The sequence below is a fragment of the Lathyrus oleraceus genome, chromosome 1 (assembly GCF_024323335.1).
Source record: "Lathyrus oleraceus cultivar Zhongwan6 chromosome 1, CAAS_Psat_ZW6_1.0, whole genome shotgun sequence".
Lineage (NCBI taxonomy): Eukaryota > Viridiplantae > Streptophyta > Magnoliopsida > Fabales > Fabaceae > Lathyrus > Lathyrus oleraceus.
This window is the reverse complement of record NC_066579.1, coordinates 431,169,232-431,188,297: the sequence shown is the minus strand read 5'-3', so window position 1 is coordinate 431,188,297 and position 19,066 is coordinate 431,169,232. Positions and strand designations below refer to the sequence as shown.

General features: G+C 37.5%; 1 protein-coding gene across 1 annotated transcript; it reads right to left on the bottom strand.

Annotated features, from left to right (window-relative positions):
• Positions 1–824: 824 nt before the first annotated feature.
• LOC127114504 (plasma membrane ATPase 1) lies at positions 825–17,076 on the bottom strand. Its single transcript, XM_051046599.1, has 14 exons — positions 17,023–17,076; positions 16,762–16,881; positions 16,592–16,690; positions 16,030–16,167; positions 15,810–15,944; positions 15,486–15,665; positions 15,140–15,346; positions 14,932–15,051; positions 14,615–14,734; positions 14,408–14,530; positions 14,223–14,327; positions 13,988–14,132; positions 13,746–13,895; positions 825–859 (listed from the first exon to the last, which is right to left on the bottom strand). The coding sequence occupies exons 1-14, from the start codon at positions 17,074–17,076 to the stop codon at positions 825–827; spliced, it is 1,731 nt and encodes a 576-aa protein (XP_050902556.1).
• Between the last annotated feature and the right edge of the window lie 1,990 nt (positions 17,077–19,066).

Sequence of the window (19,066 nt, the reverse complement as noted above, 5' to 3'; positions counted from 1 at the left end):
TGTATTTGTGAGGGAAGGTCAAACACACGTGAGAATGGAGAAAGAATTTTGGATTTTTCTAAACTTTACCTTTTTCTCTTTTGTGTATTCTTTTTTTGTATGGAATTGTGATTAATTGAAAATGGTTTATGTTCATAATCCATGGGTTTGTGATATGGAGGATTTGAGTTAGTGTTAAGGTTGATGGCAATGACTTACAGGAAAGAAACAAAACGTGAAAGTTGTTAGTGGCATGAAAAGGGGGATGTTCAAAGTGAGAAGTAACAGGGTTTCACTTTTTATGTAGTTGAGTTAGTTTATGTACGTGTGTATTAGAAATTTGTTGAAAATGTTTTTGTGATAATTCATGGTAAAAGTGTGTATGTGGTATTTTTCTGCAATTTTACAGATTTTGAAAGATAGTATGTGTGATGATTTTGAAATTGTTAAAAAAAAAGTAATTAGTAAGTTAGTAGAATATGTGCGTGATTGAAAAAGGAACGATTGATATTAGTAAGAATGTTTACAAAGTGATTGTTAGTGCCAATGTTGACAAATAAAAGGTGAAGAAATTAAAAGAGAATCATCAGATGAACATCATTTCGTTCTAAGCAAAAAAATTACAGTGAAAATAAAAAGAAAAAAAAATTGAGAAAAAATTAATTAAAATAACAGTAGGACTCTTAAGAAAAAGACTATGTTTGGGAGTCTGTGGGTGAAATTCTCTATGTAATTTTTGTGTCCAAATTAGTGTGAAAAATGACTCTATTTATACTAATAACTAGGTTAACAATATAGGGAAAAGATTAAATTGCGTCAAATCATAAATCAAATCATATATTATATCACAAGAAAAATGTCCAGGTTCTTTGCTTATCACCTGGATATAAAAAAGTGCTAAAAATAACAAATCAGATTTAAATTTTTCATTTTTTGATTTTTTGGACTAAAAATGCATAAAATCATAATTTTAATAAAAAAAATGATATTTAAAAAAAAATAATAAAAAATGAAATATGATAATAAAACATAAATCAAATCATATATTATATCACAAGAAAAATGTCCAGGTTCTTTGCTTATCACCTGGATATAAAAAAGTGCTAAAAATAACAAATCAGATTGAAATTTTTCATTTTTTGATTTTTTGGACTAAAAATGCATAAAATCATAATTTTAATAAAAAAATGATATTTTAAAAAAAACTAATAATAAAAAATGAAATATGATAATAAAACATAAAAAAAAATATAATTTTTATGATTTTTCTAATTTTGAAAACTGTGCAAGAAGTAAAAACTAGATAAAAAGTTTAAAACAAATAAAAAGAGAAAAATGCAAAAATATGTAAAATCCGAACCCAGGACCCCATGCTTGTACCTCCTTAAATCTCATTTCACTAATAAGTGGACTATCTCATTTATTCAAGATGAAAAGCGACTAAACCCATATAATAGTAAAATGTTCAGACAAAATTGGGGTATTACAATTGTCCCTATTTAATTACCATTCGACTCGAGAGTGCGAAAAGATGAAGTCCAGGTTCGTGGTGGAGGATAATTAAATACATAAAGATCTTGATTTTATCTCTTAAGAGGAACATGGTGGTGAAATGATTTGTATGAAAGACCAATTTCACTGAGGATATGTGAGCAGACACCCCTCCACAATTTAATGTTGTATCTTCGAATCCTGATTTTGTTCTAATGATCCTTGGGTAGGACTTGAATGAAATGGATCCTCTGCTTGGATGTAGCAAGGACGCCAAAAAGAACGGCATGAATAAGTGTCGAGAGAATGAAAATATCAGACACGGCCGAAGTGTCTCGGACAGGAAAAAGATTATTTGAAATGATTCTGGACGAGGCCAGATATAGTCGAAGGGTTCCGGTCGGATTAAAGATGATGAAATGATTCAGGACGAGGCCATATATAATCGAAAGGTTTCATATGGTATAGAGGTGATTGAAAAGTCTTGGGAGGACCAGAGGTGATTGGAAAGTTCCATGCGGACTAGATGTAATTGAATGGTTATAGACGAGGCCATATATAATCAAAGGGTTCTGGACTGACCAGAGATAATGAAAAAAAAGATTTCCGGATGGACCAGATTTAATGGAAAGACTTTTGGACTGTCCAAATATAATATAATGATTTCCTAACGGACCAGATTAAATGGAAAATTTCCGGACGGACCAGATAATGGAAGGATTTCTGGACGAACCATATATGAAAAGGTTTCGGACGGACCATAGATAATGATTGAAGTGTTTTGAATACCCGTCTTCCACCAATGGTTTGGTGGAGGTAAACGATCATCCTCAATTCATGGGTTGATTTTGATCCACATAAAACTAATTTCGATTGATAGGTCAATGCAAAATTTCCTTTAAATGATGGGTTAAGTAACTTCGACTGATGGGTCAGTAAAAACTGCTTTCAACTAATGGGTTGATTAACTTTTATCGATGGGTCAACAAAAAATTGTTTTCAACCGCTGGGTTGATGAACTTCGATCGATGGATCAGTAAAAACTGCTTTCAACTAATGGGTTGATTAACTTTGACCGATGGGTCAACAAAAAATTATTTTCAACTGTTGGATTAATGAACTTTGACCAATGGGTTAGTGAAAACTGCTTTCAACCGATGGGTTGATGAACTTTGAATGACAGGTCAATAAAAACTGCTTTCAACTGATGGGTCGATGAACTTTGACCGATGGGTCGACAAAAAACTACTTTCAAGCGATGAATTGATGAGCTTTGACTGATGGGTCAATAAAATTTTCTTTCAACAGATGGGTTGATGAAGGTCCATAAGGTATGAATGTTTGAAATTGTTCTAGACAAGGCCAAAGAGAAACTAAGTTCATACGAATATGGGGATTGGAATCTTGGTTGAAAAAGAGAGGCGGCCAACTTGGGGCTTGAGTAAGAATGGCCAATTTGGGGATTGGAATAGACATACTATTACTAATGCAGGGGTTAGTGCACGAATAACTGATTTGCTGGGGATACGTAAGGTTGCTTACGATCGAGTTAGTGTGGGTCTTCAGGACGATCATATGCTAGGGAAGGTTCTAGAAAAAAATCCTTGGGGGAAGGATTGTTGGGGAGCATGTTGTAAAGGATACTTTGTGAGAAATTCTATTGGGAAAACTTAGTGAGCCTACTTGCTGAAATAGGATAGCTTGGGGGATTGTGACTTGGTTTAGCTAAGGAATGTATGTAAGGCATACTTTCTAGAATAAATGGTAAGAGAAGGAAAAGCCTAGTCAGAGAGTTGTCACCGACTTAGCTAGGGATTAATTTTGGTTTTTTTCGAGGTACCCTGACCCTTATGTTATACATGCATGCTTTATTATGAATGCATGTTTGGAATTTGTATGGTGTAACATTCCATATTCGTGGATATGTTATGCGTGACATGATCCATGAACACGATGTTTGATTACCAGACAAGAACCGGATTTGAGAATGGTTCGCCAGATGGGAGCTAGGATTTGAAATGATTTTTCGGACGAGAACTGTTGTTTTGATTTTTGTTTGTCAGACGGGAACTGACTTTAAATGGACTACCAAATGAGAACTGGATTTGAAATCAAATGACAGACATGAATTGGTCTTAAAATATACTACCATATGGGAACTTGTGAAATGGATTAGGTTGCCAGACGAGAACTGGATTCGAGTGCCAGATGAGAACTGGACTTTAAATGAATACTTGACGAGAACTGGACACGAAGGCCGTCGAGAACTAAACTTTATCTAATTGTCATACGAGAACTGGTCTTGAAATAAATACCAGACAATAACTAACTTTGAATGCCAGACGAGAACTAGACTTTATCTGATTACTAGACGAGAAATAGTCTTGAAATTGAATGAGCTTCGAGTGAGAATTGGATTCTGAAGAAGAAAAGGGGTTTGAACTTCCTCAGACAAGCACTGGTCTCTTCGGGTACCAAATAATGTTTGGGCTTTGATGGATTTACATGGTATAATGTCGATCACAGTCGATCTTTAGGAATGAGGGTGAGTGCCCCACATGACTCGGGTTATGCATGATGATTAGGACTTGTTTTTATGCATGAAGTATAATGATTTATTATGAGATATGCGTTAGAAGTGTATGAAGTGTGATAACTGAAGTTTGTCAATGAAGATTGGGTTTCAAGATAAGTGTCAAGTGTGGTTGGACTTTTTGTAAGGTATTGAGTGCCAAGCAAGGTAGGGCTTTTATGAGGAGACAAGTAAGGTTTGTCTTTTTTACTTTTAATGCGTCCTTATATGGGAATATGCGAGATAAATAAGATGACATGCATGATTAGATGCTATAGAGGAGCGTCATGCTCAATGCATGATGATGAATTATGCGAGGACTTGAATGTTTCAACAAGTGTCCCTGGATGGGTCGTGGGTGGTTACACTTTAAAGAGGTTGTTTATGTAACAAGGTTGTCTGTCAAAAGGTGGTAGGGTGTTATGCTAGCATGGCCTCACGATACTCATGTTGAACTCGATGGTCGCTGTTGTACGATAGATTTTGCTTGAGCAACTTGAAAGAATGAAGAGGAATTTCCCCTCTGTAGCCTATGTTGCCCCAGTCTGCTGGGTCTTTTAAGGAGATTCGTCTCAGTATAAGTTTTGAAGCAGTCTTGCCATAAGGTGACTTTGAGATGGCTTTCCCCAATATTTGATTCTTGCAGCGCTATGCCCCTGATTAGTCGATTCTTGGAACGATTTGACACAAATTGATCGATATTTGAAGTATTATATTTACCATGCTTTTAAGGTGGATTTCCCCAACCCGGCCTTGAAGAGATTCACCCTTGGATGACTGACTCTTGGAATGGCTTCTTTTGCTCGAACCTTGCAGCGATCTGCCCTAGTGTTTGACTGTGCTTTGAAGGAATTTCCCCGAATACACTGTGTACTAAGACGATTTTCCTTTGTTGGTAGGACCTTTTGAAGGAGTTTCCTGAGAAGGAATTTGGATCCCACCATGTTGTGATATGGTCTCGATATGGAGTAACCCAATATTTGAATCTTCAAAAGGCTTGTTGATCGTTAGGGTTTAGACGAGTTGCCTGAAAAGGAACTTGGATTCCGCCATGTTGTGATATGATCTAGATATAGACTGCCCCAATATTTGCATCTTGAAAGGTCTTCCCCCTGATCACTAGGGTCAGAAGGTGATTTGACATAGGTTGGTCAATCCTAGGAATGTTTTACCCACAATCAATATGATCTTTAGATGGTCGGCCCATGATTATGAGGATTTTCTCCTAATCGGCAGGATCCCTAAGTGATTTTCCCTAGTCATAAGTTCTTTAAAGCGGTATGCCCTGATCAAACCATTGTTGAAATTTCCTCGATGCTAAGTATTTATTTGCGAGTAAAATTGTTCCTTTTGAAAAGTAATTCTAACACAATGCTAATATAAGTTTTGAAATAAAAAATTATTATGGAAACATATATGATGTGTACGGTGGATGAGATTTGGCCATAAGGTTGGTGTGAATGGAGGTGTGAAACTATGATAGAACAATATGGCTAGTGATGATTTGACAAACATTTGGAGTCAGTTTAACCATGATTTTGATGAGTATGTTTTCATAGTGAACCTAGCTTCAATTAGGTCTTTTAAGGGTTGTAACATGGTTTGGTTCACGGTTTATGAAAAAAAGGATATAAGGCTCAAAATTTGATTTGACCCACCCATACTCCTTTGATGTTCTTCATTCCTAAATCCAATTAACTCAATCGATGCATTTAGTTTGCAAGATACCTTTGGTGGTTATGGTGATGGAGGTGGATGTAGTGGTTCAAGCACTCAATGATATTCTTGAGGTGGTAATCACCTACTTCCGTTTACAAGCTTGTTTCCATTTTTTCTTTCTTTTCTTTTAATCCCCATTTTTGAATGGATCGATTATACTGAATTCACGTCCATAGGGATGCCCTAACTTTTGCCTAAGTCAACTTTTTTGACTTAGCGGGCTTCTTTTTTTTTGGAAAAATACTTGCGAGATTTTCTTTTTGATTCAGAGGGGTTGTGAATGTCATGTTTAACTATTGTGACTTTTATCTTTTCTCTGTTTCCTAGACATTGGATGATATGTGCGAGGTATGATTGAACCTCTTGTTATGGTAATTAGATGGAATGGTTCTCTTGAGATTAGAATGCATCATTGAATTAATTGAAAGACTACCCTGCCCCTGGTTAAGATTATGTTTTTTTAGAAAAATAGAAAGAACACCAACTTCAGGCTCGAAAGGGTTGACTATGAGTTATCTCCTTATTTCTCAAGTGCTTGGGAAGTAAAACATTGACTTACATCGTCAGCCAAGTCTTACTAATAAAAAGCATACATCAACAAATTAGATTATTTTGTTTACATCATTCTCCCTCATAGTTTGTTAATATGTGAAAAGAAAAAATGAAAAATCGTTGATATTTATGGTAAGTGATGGCATAAGAGTGAATACAAATGAAATGATTCCAAAACATGCATGCTCCTTGTTTTATTAGAATTACTGATAAAAGAGTACAAAGTTTATAACAAATAAAAATTAGATACAAATAAATTACAAGTAGAAATGATAAATGCTTAATGATTCTAGGGACGAGCTTCCTTATTGATCCACCGACTTTAGGAGAGCTTTTTGATGTTCTTGCACTGTGTCGCATCCGCGAAAAACAACCGGCGGGAAAAGCTAAACAAACAGATCCGCCACCGTGCGTTATTTATCCCAAAAGAGGGAAAGGAAACGCTCGAAGTAAACCTGGAAAGGGAATGGTCCTACGACCGGAAACGCAAGGATCGGGAGTCAGTTACGCAAGGGGAAGGTATTAGCACCCCTCACGTCCGTCGTACTCGACGGGATCCACGCTCAGAAAGATAGGATAAGGTTGCTAAAACTGCTCAAAGAATGCACACACACTGGAATAAAAACACAGATGGAAAGAAAAGGGAACGGGCTCGCTAGGATATCGCATCCTATGCCTACGTATCTCATTTGGAATGAGAATCAGAGCTACCGTAGTTCGGCTAACGCACGCCGAAACAAAACCAACACAGGAAACCGACTGCCAATCGCTGGACTTACATCAGACTCCACACAAACAGGCAAACATGGAAACCGAATGCCAATCGCTGGACTTACGTCAGACTCCTAACACACACAAAGGGGTTGAAAAAGAAAAAGGGCGCCCGGAGAGATCATCTCATCTCCTGCCTACATACCTCATCTGGTATGAGGATCAGGGCGACGTAGTTCCCCTAAACAGGGAAAGAACTTCTATCCTAGCCAGAGACAAAGGGAGACACAAACTACTAGGGAGACTACGACTCGAGCCTAGAAGTTATCATGCATACGATCCCTATGTTAAGGTTTCTATCTAACTTGCACAGGGAGCAAGCTATCCTAAACAGCACAGGCAAACAAACACAAGCACAATAAACAAGCACACACACTATATGCAAACAGTTGGACTCATACAAGGCTAGGCTGCATAAGCAAGCCAACTGGAATGGGGTGTGGTTAGCTCTTAACCCTAACATTGAGAGTTAGGGTGAAGCAGATGAAATGGGAAGTGAGGGTAAGACCTCACAGCTCTTATCCCTGGCCTGGGAGAGCTTGACTCAAAATAGAATGTGTGGGAGTTCAGAATGTAGGAACTCTTCTCCACAAGTGACTGACACAACATGATCTTGGGTTATTATCCACAATGCATCAACACAAGGTGTGTGAGCAAAGTGAATGACACACTGAGTAGCAGGAGATGGATTACACATCTCTTTTATCTGCCAATTGCCTGTAAGAACAAAAATTGTTCTACAACAGATTCCATGATTTTGATGATAACAAAGGATGAAACCAAAAATGGCACCCTAACGAAAAGTTTCTAAGTGTGCAGGGTTCTAAGGAAAGAAGGAAGAAATCATCAGATACAGAATCATATCAGATACAAATTATCAGAAGACCAGAAGCATCTGAAGTAGAAACACGTTCAAGAAAGTCTAACTCTGAGCAAAACAGCGAAATATCAGAAGCATCTGAACAAGAAGTACGCTCTAGAAGTTCTGATTCTGAACAACGGTATGTCAAACTCCAGAAGTTCTTAGCGCTATCTGAAGAAACCATCAGAACTCAAAAAGATCAACATCAGAAGTTAGATAGCAAGATTCCAAGATCTCCAGAAACACGAAGACCTTGATTATGGAATTGCTAAATAAGGAAGAGTAACGTTAACTTCAAGTAAAGTTATGGAAATGGACTTCCTAATACAGAAAGAGACGTTAACTCCAAATTCAAATGAATAGGAACTATTTTTGGAAAGTAATCATTCAAGGAGAGAAATTTGCTTTGGCAACAAGCAACATAAGTTATGGCACTAATTATTATTCAAGAGTTATTATCTGCTATGATTTTTCAACGGATCCTTCTCTTCTATATAAAGTACTGCAAATCAACATTGAGAGATACAAGTACAACATCACAAGATTTTACTGAAACATCAACTTTGAGAGGTTAGAGAAAGCAAGCATACAAAAACAATCTTCATCTCTCTCAATATTTCAAAAAGCTTTTGCTTGAAACGTAAAACACTTTGTTCTTACTGTTGTAATATTTGCTTATCTTAGAAGCACTCTAGATTACATAAGCTTTTATCTTTGTTGTATTTCCTCAAGTGACTTTGTGTAGTCTGTATACTTGAGAGGACTAAGAGATCTTTCTCTTAGACGTTGTTTGTAATCAATCTTTCAAGATTAGTGGATTAAGTCCTTGTTGAAGGCGAAATCACCTTGGCCGGGTGGACTGGAGTAGCTTTGTGTTATAAGCGAACCAGTATAAAAATCCTTGTGTGATTTTCATTTTGAAAAAGCGCTTATTTTCCAAACAATTCAAACCCCCCCTTTCTTGTTTTTCTCACCTTCAATTGGTATCAGAGCACCGGCTCTGTTATTGATTTTCTAATCAAACACTTAACGGTGTAGAGAGATCCAGAACGAGAAAAACTATGGCCCACACAAATGAAAAGGATAGTTACAATTCTAAGCTTCCTGTCTTTGATGGAGAGAAATTCGATTACTGGAAAGATAGAATCGAAAGTTTCTTTCTAGGCTATGATGCTGATCTCTGGGACATTGTCACAGATGGATACAAACCTCCTGTCACAGAGGATGGAGCTGAAGTTCCCAGAAGTAAGATGTCAGATGATCAGAAGCGAGTTTTCAAGAATCATCACAAGGCCAGAACCATACTCCTCAATGCTATATCTTACAACGAGTATGAAAAGATCACCAACAGAGAAACAGCCAAAGACATACTTGACTCTCTGAGGATGACTCATGAAGGAAACTCTCAGGTCAAAGAGACAAAGGCTCTGGCGCTTATCCAGAAATATGAAGCTTTCAAAATGGAAGATGATGAAGCCATAGAGGCAATGTTCTCTAGATTCCAAACTCTGATTGCAGGTCTCAAAGTTCTAGACAAAGGATACACAACTGCAGACCACGTCAAAAAGATAGTCAGAAGTCTGCCAAAGAAATGGAGACCCATGGTTACTGCTCTGAAGCTGTCAAAGGATCTGAACAATATCAGTCTTGAAGAACTTGTCAGCTCCCTCAGAAGCCATGAGATAGAACTAGAGGAAGATGAGCCTCAGAAAAGGAACAAGTCCGTAGCATTAAAGTCCAGATATGAAAGACGCAAACCTGACAGAACCAAAGCTCTCCAGGCAGAAACTGAAGATACTGATGACTCTGAACTAGAAGATTCTGATGATGAAGAAGAATTGTCCCTCCTGACCAGAAGAGTTAAACAACTCTGGAAAAAGAGGAACAACAACTTCAGAAGACCAAGACCCAGAGGGGATCGATCAGAATCAACCTCAAAAGGTAAAACTAACAAAGATATTACTTGTTATGAATGTAAAGAAACAGGTCACTACAGGAATGAATGCCCCAAGCTAAAGAAAGACAATTCTAGAAAAGAAAGCTTCAAGAAAAATACCTTCAGGACAAAGAAAGGATTGATGGCTACCTGGGATGATAGTGAATCTGAGTCATCAGAATCTGACTCTGATGAAAAGGCCAACGTGGCACTTATGGCTATCACATCCAGGAGCAGCTCAGATGAAGAATCTGAAGAGGTATTTTCTGAACTCTCTCGATCTGATCTAGAATCATGTTTGTCAGAAACTCTTAGCTCATACCAGAAATTAAAACAAAAGCTTAAACACATAAAAGGCTGTTTTAAAGCAAAATTTGAAGAATGTGGCAAGCTTGAGATGTCAATTCTAGAGCGGGAAGATACAATCAGATCTTTAACATTAGAAAGAGATGGAGCCAAAAGAAAAAGCTTAGAATTAGAAGAAGCATTGTCTCAAGCACCACAAACTTCAAACAAATTAATTTATGAATACGAAGAAGCCTTTCAAGAATTTCTGAAAAATGGAATAGGTAGGAGTATTATGGCATCCATGATTTATGGAGTCAGTCAGAACAATAAAAAGGGAATTGGGTATGATCCTAAGGAAGTTAAAACTTCTTCTAGTGACCAACTTAAATCTCCATTTTCATATCACTACACACACACACAAGAACAAAAATTTGAAAATGCTAGAAAACCCAAAGTTATAAGAAACTCTGGGAAGACTAATCAGAAAGGACCCAAGAGATTCTGGGTACCGAAAGATAAGATTGTTTATGTTGCAGATATCCTATGCAGCAAAGTTCAGACACCAGTCATGGTACCTGGACTCTGGATGCTCGCGACACATGACGGGAAGAAAGTCTATGTTCCAAAGTATGGAACTTAAAGACGCTGGATTTGTAGGTTTCGGAGGAGATCAGAAAGGAAGGATCAGAGGCTCCGGAACTATTGGTAATGGTACTCTTCCCTCTATATCTGATGTCCTTTATGTAGAAGGATTAATGCATAACTTATTATCCATAAGTCAATTAAGTGATAATGGTTATGATGTAATCTTTAATCAAAAAACATGTAAAGCCATAAATCAAAACAATGGTTCAGTCCTATTCACAGGCAAGAGGAAAAACAACATTTATAAAATCAATCTTTCTGATTTAAAAGAACAAAATGTCAAATGTCTGATGACTGTTCACGAAGAGCAATGGGTGTGGCATAGACGCTTGGGCCACATTAGCATGAGGAAACTCTCTCAGCTAAATAAACTCGAGTTAGTCAGAGGCCTACCTAAACTGAAGTTTTCTTCAGATGCTCTATGTGAAGCATGTCAGAAAGGAAAATTTTCAAAAACATCCTTTAAAAAGAAAAATGTTGTTTCTACCTCTAAGCCTCTGGAACTTCTCCACATTGACTTATTTGGTCCTGTGAAAACAACATCAGTCAATGGAAAGAAGTATGGACTAGTCATTGTTGATGATTACAGTCGTTGGACATGGGTGAAATTCCTAAAGCACAAGAGTGAGTCTCACTCTGTATTCACTAGTTTCTGCTCCAAAGTGCAAAAAGAATTTGACTCTAAAATTATTAGAGTCAGAAGTGATCATGGTGGAGAATTTGAAAACAAAGATTTTGAGGAATTATTTGACTCTAATGGAATATCCCATGATTTCTCCTGCCCTAGAACTCCACAACAAAATGGAGTTGTAGAAAGGAAGAATAGTACACTCCAAGAGATGGCCAGAACCATGATCAATGAATCTAATGTGGCAAAGCACTTTTGGGCAGAAGCTGTAAATACAGCATGTTACATTCAGAATAGAATCTCTATAAGACCTATTCTGGAAAAGACTCCCTATGAACTGTGTAAAGGAAGAAAACCAAACATTTCATATTTTCATCTTTTTGGATGTTCTTGCTTTATCTTAAATACTAAAGAACATCTGAACAAGTTCGATTCCAAAGCACAGAAAGGTATTATGTTAGGATACACAGAAACCAAAATTGTGGAAGAATCAATTCATGTCAGATTTGATGATAAGCTTGACCCTGAAAAGTCAAAGCTAGTTGAAAATTTTGCAGATTTAGAAATCACTCTTGCAGGATCTGATAAAACTCCAGAAGCAACTGTCACTCAGAACTCTGAAGAAATTAAATCCCCAGAAATCCCAAAGAAAGTTAAAAGTCGTATCAATGTATCTGAAGATTTGATTCTGGGAAACAAAGACGAACCTGTTAGAACCAGATCTACCTTCAGGACCTCTGAAGATACTCCTCTGGGACTAGTGTCTCTGATTGAGCCTACGTCCTGTGATGAAGCACTTCAAGATAACGACTGGGTTTCAGCCATGCAAGAAGAATTAGATCAATTCATAAAGAATGATGTCTGGGATCTTGTTCCAAAGCCCAGAGGCACTCACGTTATTGGAACCAGATGGGTATTCAGAAACAAGCTGAATGAGAAAGGAGAAGTCGTCAGAAACAAAGCTCGACTGGTAGCTCAAGGTTATAGTCAACAAGAAGGTATTGATTATAATGAAACTTTTGCTCCAGTCGCAAGGTTAGAATCTATTCGTCTTCTTGTATCTTTTGCTATTAACCATTCTATTAAATTATATCAAATGGATGTCAATAGTGCATTCCTTAATGGTTATATATCAGAAGAAGTGTATGTCAAACAACCTCCAGGTTTTGAAAATCCAAATTTTCCAGAACATGTTTTTAAACTTAAAAAATCTTTATATGGACTTAAACAAGCTCCCAGAGTTTGGTATGAACGTTTAAGCAATTTTCTTCTGGAACACAATTTTATCAGAGGGAAAGTTGACTCCACACTCTTCTGTAAGAACCTTAACAATGATCTCATGATATGCCAGATATACGTTGATGATATTATTTTTGGTTCAGTTAACGCCTCTGTTTGTCAAGAATTCTCTAAGTTAATGCAGGCAGAATTTGAAATGAGCTTAATGCAAGAACTAAAGTTCTTTCTGGGAATTCAAATTAACCAAACTTCAGAAGTTACATATGTTCATCAAAGCAAATATATTAAAGATGTTCTGAAGAAATTTGACATGGCTGACTGCAACTCTGCAAAAACTCCAATGCATCCAACATGCATTCTTGAAAAGGAAGAAGTAAGCGCAAAGGTTTGTCAGAAGCTCTATCGAGGTATGATAGGCTCTCTTCTCTATCTGACTGCTACTCGTCCTGATATTCTCTTTAGTGTTTGTCTCTGTGCCAGATTCCAATCAGATCCTAGAGAATCTCATTTAACAGCAGTTAAGAGAATTCTTAAGTATCTGAAAGGAACTCCTAACCTGGGCCTGATGTATAAGAAAACATCAGAGTATAGACTTTCGGGTTACTGTGATGCAGATTATGCAGGAGATAGACTAGAACGAAAACACTACAACAAACAAGACCTTAGACAGCGCTTTTTTTAGCCTTAGACAGCGCTTTAAAGCGTTGTCTAAACCTCCGCTGCTAAAGGTTTAGACAGCGCTTTTTTAAATCTTAAAAGCGCTGTCTAAGCCCCCCCCCCCCCTTAGACAGCGCTTTGGCCAAAAGCGCTTTATAAGACCCTCTTATTTTAAATTTTTTAGGTATACCTTAGACAGCGCTTTTGAAAAGCGCTGTCTAAGCCCCACCCCCTTAGACAGCGCTTTGGCCAAAAGCGCTTTCTAAGACCCTCCTATTTTAATTTTTTTAGGTATACCTTAGACAGCGCTTTTCAAAAAGCGCTGTCTAAGCCCCCCCCCCCCCCCCTTAGACAGCGCTTTTGCCTAAAGCGCTTTCTAATCCCCCCCTTAGACAGCGCTTTTTACCAGCAAAACCGTCAGCTTTCTCAATGAGATCATCAATGGAAACAGCACCTAATTGATCTTTATTTTCACCGAGCAGTGATGAAGAAGGATACATGTTAGTCCCCATCCCTAGACGCCTTCCCGTTTCCTTACCTATTGCGAGTTGATCACCTGAAAGTTTTTTTTGTAGCATGAGTATAGTTTGCATTATATAAAATCATTGACTCAATTTCAAATGACGGTGGTACTGTGATACAACGTACCAGTGATCATTTTGACACTAACGCCAAGATCAAGAGCTCTTCTGATTGTTTCTGCGCTATCATGTCTCGAAGGGTCAAAAAGAGGGAGAAGAGCAACAAACTCCCATGGTCCTCCTGCACTTTCCTTACTTCCCTCCGGTACTTCCTATATGAAAAAAAAAACTTCGGTGCTAAGGAAAGAATACATGATAATTGACTTATCCGATTATGAAGAATTCGTAAGAGGGAAATAAACCTGTCTTGCAATCCCAAGAGAACGAAGTCCACGTTCTGCAAACTTGTCAATCATCGCATGAACCTTCCGTTCGATTTCTGCCTTGTTTTGTGCAAGATTGAGAATCTACACAGTATATGAGAAAAGTTTATCAATGATCGGTAGGTTGCGTGGTTCTTGAAAAGCGAGAATGAATTATGTATTACCTGCTCTGGTGCACCTTTGCTAACCCTGTGCATATTACCAGCACCATCAATGTATGTAAGGGCAGTTCTTTTATCAGTTGGATTAAACGGAAGGAAATGAACTTCTTTTATTCCAGCTCGTGCCTTGCGAAACCAAAGGACTATTAGTAGACTAACCAAATTTCAACTACACAACATGATGGAAAACAAACTTTGAAGAGTCTGTACCTCCTTTGGGTCTGCCAACATTGAAACGATTGCGCAATCAATTGCATCTTGGTTCTCCATCCTTGATGCTCTTGCAGCCATAAGTACAACCAAATCCTTGCCAACACCTTTGGCAAAAACCTGCCAGATATTCATGATTGTTAGGGGAAACAAAGTTAATATACATCCTGGTCAAAGATTGTTTCAGTCAGAATTCAAACTCGGGTTTTTCCGAATACTAATATTTATCTGTTTGTATACTTTTGACAAAAAAAGAAACTTATGTCTCAAGTAATTGCGATGTTCTATTTTATCTTTAGAAAGAATAAGATTAAAACCTCAATCATTTCCTTGTCCACTGTAAGCTTGTTAAGAGTTAATGTGCCTGTTTTGTCACTGCATAACACATCCATTCCGGCCATTTCTTCAATAGCAGTCATTCTCTTTGTTATAGCACCCTGCAACAATGATGCATATGATCAAAACTTGACAACATCTTTAAAAAGCTACTGAAATGTTGGAATAATCAATGTACTAATTGCAAACCTGCTGAGATAACTTATGTGAGCCAATAGCCATTGTAACTGAAAGAACAGTTGGCATTGCAATAGGGATTCCTCCAATTAGTAGCACTAGAAGGTTATCAATACCGTTTCTATAACCATATCCGTGGACGCCGTATATCACAATGATTTCAATAATCATTCCAATAACAATTGAACAGATGCAGAAATTTCCAATAGATGTCAAAACCTGTAATAATATTTGTCACGCAGTGAGCATTACTATCACAACATTCGGTGATGTCAAATAGTGGCTATAACAATGTAAGTATAGTGGAATTTGAACAAATCGCTTTTGTCTGCGATACATTATTTAGTATATTATGTACCTGTTGGAAATGTCCAACGTGTGTTGTGTTTTCGACGAGATGAGCTGCCTTTCCGAAAAATGTGTGAACTCCAGTTGCTATGACTACGGCTTCAATTTCTCCTTGCTTGCAAGTTGAACCAGAATATACTCCTTCTCCGGGATGTTTAGTCACAGGGAGTGACTCTCCGGTAAGAGCAGACTAAAAGTACAAACAGCAAAAACATAACTTCAATTACAAGAAATCTAGAATCTGATATCAACATCAATAAACTCGTGGAAGATATTATTCGTTGTGACGCTTGAATCATGCATCAGTAATTTCAAAGTACTTTATAGATTTTACCTGATCAATCTTCAAAGGGTCACCTTCAAGGAGACGTGCGTCGGCAGGAATGATGTCCCCTAGCTTGATGCTAACTATGTCTCCAGGGACCAATACCGAAGCATCTTCTTCGCTCCATTTTCCGTCACGAAGTACCTATTAATCAAATATAATTAGAAATCAAAGAAACTATGAGCAAGACAAGATAACAAAGAGATTATAAGAGAAGAAGAAGAAGAACCTTTGCTTTTGGAGCCAATCTTGCCATAAGGGCAGCAGCTGCATTACCAGCATTATTTTCTTCTATGAAACTTATGGTTGAGTTTATAATTAGCAAAATAATTATGCCAACAAAATCTTGATAATCTCCTCGCTTTCCCTGCATAATCAAAGCGTTGTTATATTAAACCGGTTGATATTAAAAACCATTGTTTTAAAACCAGGACCGAAGATCTAGCGGTGAGACTTCTAGATAATGGTTCAATAAGTTGAAACACACTGATTGAACCAGCAGACGGACTAATCGGTTCTTAGTTCAACCAGTTAAACTGGACGGTCTGGTTTTAAAAACACTAGTTGAAAGTTCAAACATGACTTTTCACCTTAACAAACTTCTACCACCAAAATCTTTCTTGTATGTATTCCATAATCCTTTTGTAAAATGAATAACATTTGTAACTTTCAAATCAAGTTAACCAAAGGTTATAAGAGTACAGTTTCATAGTTATTCTAATTTTGTATGATTTGAAATAATGAAAACCATTGAGAAATAACAAAACAAACAAAAAAAGGAAGAGACTTACCCCTCCATGTGCCATAGCAATGGCCATGAGAGCAGCAGCTTCCATAACCCATGACAAAGGATTCCACATAAACCCTAAAAACTTCAGTATTTTACTTTCCTGTACAAGAAGTTAAAGTTACATAACAATTTGGTAAGAAACTATATAAGAACTTAAGTCAGGATTCTAACCTTTTTTTCTTCAAGTTTATTGTATCCAAACATGTCAAGCCTCTCTTGTACTTCCTCAGAGGTTAAACCTTCTTTTGTGCATTTTAGATTATCAAATACCTCCTCAATAGGAATGTTCTCCTATACATACAACAAATTCCAAATTTATCAAATGTCTAATACTTCTGATGGAAGGTGTGTATAGTGTCTGACACGTCTCAGTGTTTCACATCGACGCAATACAGACACAGACACATGTATCAGTGTCATGTTTTGACATACCAAATCAACAGCTTCCTTTATAACAGCATCAAGAGACATAGTCCCTTCCACCATTTTCTTTATTTTCTGCTCCCCTTCAATTTTGAGCTCTAAATCAAAATGAGTTAAAATTACAAAATTATGGAACCTAATGGGCATAATTTGTTTCAAAATTATGGGCATACCTTAATTACAAAATTACAAAATTATGCAATCGATAACGAATAACCTTTGTGTAATTTGTTTCACGTATTGCGGGTTTCGGAAATGGTGAAAGACGAACAAAACGCAGTAGTGGAGGAAGAGCATTAGAGCAGAACGTACCGTATTCAAGTGATCTCCTTGCGCTGCAACCTTCGATTCAACGTTCGCAAGAGCAAACCCCCACTTCGAAGGTATTCCTCAGGGTTAGGTTAATTTAAGTTGAAAACCTAGGGTTCTTCCCCAGTTTGGCTTGATTGGAGCTTAGGGTTAGGTTTCAAGAGGAATTTATGGCGTTTTGTGGTTTAGCTAGAGAAGAGGAACTGATAGGGTTTCAACGTTCGCAGGAGGGAAAACAAAAGAACAGAGAACGAAAATTGAAATGGAGTCTGAAATTTTATTTTAATTAGACCTTAGACAACGCTTTTGTGGAAAGCGCTTTCTAAGGTATGCCTTAGACAGCGCTTTCCAAAAGCGCTTTCTAAACCCCCCCTTAGACAACGCTTTTGGTTTTAATTTTTTTTTAATTTAAAGACTTTAGACAGCGCTTTATCAAAAGCGCTGACTAAGGTCTATATTTAAAAGCGCTTTCTAAAAGCGCTGTCTAAGGGGGGGTCTTAGACAGCGCTTTTAGAAAGCGCTGTCTAAGACCCCCCCTTAGACAGCGCTTTCATTATTTTTTTGGAACATTTTCCGTGTTTTATTTTAATTTTAACCTTAGACAGCGCTTTCTTTTAAAAGCGCTGTCTAAGATGCGCTGTTAAAAGTCATTTTTGGCGTAGTGAAAAGCACATCTGGAAATTGCCAGCTTCTGGGAAACAATCTAATATCCTGGGCTAGCAAAAGACAGTCAACTATCGCTCTATCAACTGCAGAAGCAGAATATATCTCAGCATCACTGTGCACAACTCAGATGCTCTGGATGAAGCATCAGTTAGAAGATCTGCAAATCTTTGAGAGTAACATTCCTATCTTCTGTGATAATATTGCTGCCATTTGTCTAAGTAAGAATCCCATTCTACATTCCAGAGCTAAACACATTGAAATAAAACATCATTTTATCAGAGACTATGTTCAGAAAGGGATAGTAACATTGAAGTTCATTGATACAGATCATCAATGGGCAGATATCTTTACTAAGCCTCTAGCTGAAGATAGATTTCTTTTTATCTTAGAAAATCTGAACATTCAAAATTGCCCTGAATGAAGTGTGGCTCTGAAGATGTAAAATGAGACTCTGACATAAACAAATGTGTTTCTGCCTCTGACTCTGATACTTCTACCTGTTAAGAAGGTATCTGAGTTAGAAATCTCCAGGAACCAATCCTTTGGTATTCCTAAAGATCAGATACATCAACACGTGGAGCACTTAGCGTCTAACCCTAGAACTTCTAGACAGCTGTCCAGAAGAAAATCAAAGGGAAACGTTTGAGATCTCCTCGAGCAGTGTGCATACTGTTGGGATTAGACATTCATTAATGAGCCTTAATCATTTTCCCCCAAGCGTGCTAACTTGTGCTTTGTGCTAACGCTGAATAGTGTGTCGTTTTGCATGTGTTTTCGTTTAGGGTATTTAAACACTTTTTCTCACATTTCACACACTATCACTCTCACTCACTCCCAAACCCTCTCTGAAGCATTTTTGCAAACACTTCAACTTCACCTTCTTCTTCATCAACTATGGATGCTCAACAACAACAAGTTTTCAACTTTTCTCAGCAAATGGAATCCAACACCACTGCCCAAAGTTCAAGCGTTCCAACTCCAACTGTTACAGGCGTTTCCATTACTCCAGTGTACAAGGAACCCCATATTCTTGATCGTCAACCTCACATTAACCTAGCAACTCCCTTTGAGGGCCTGG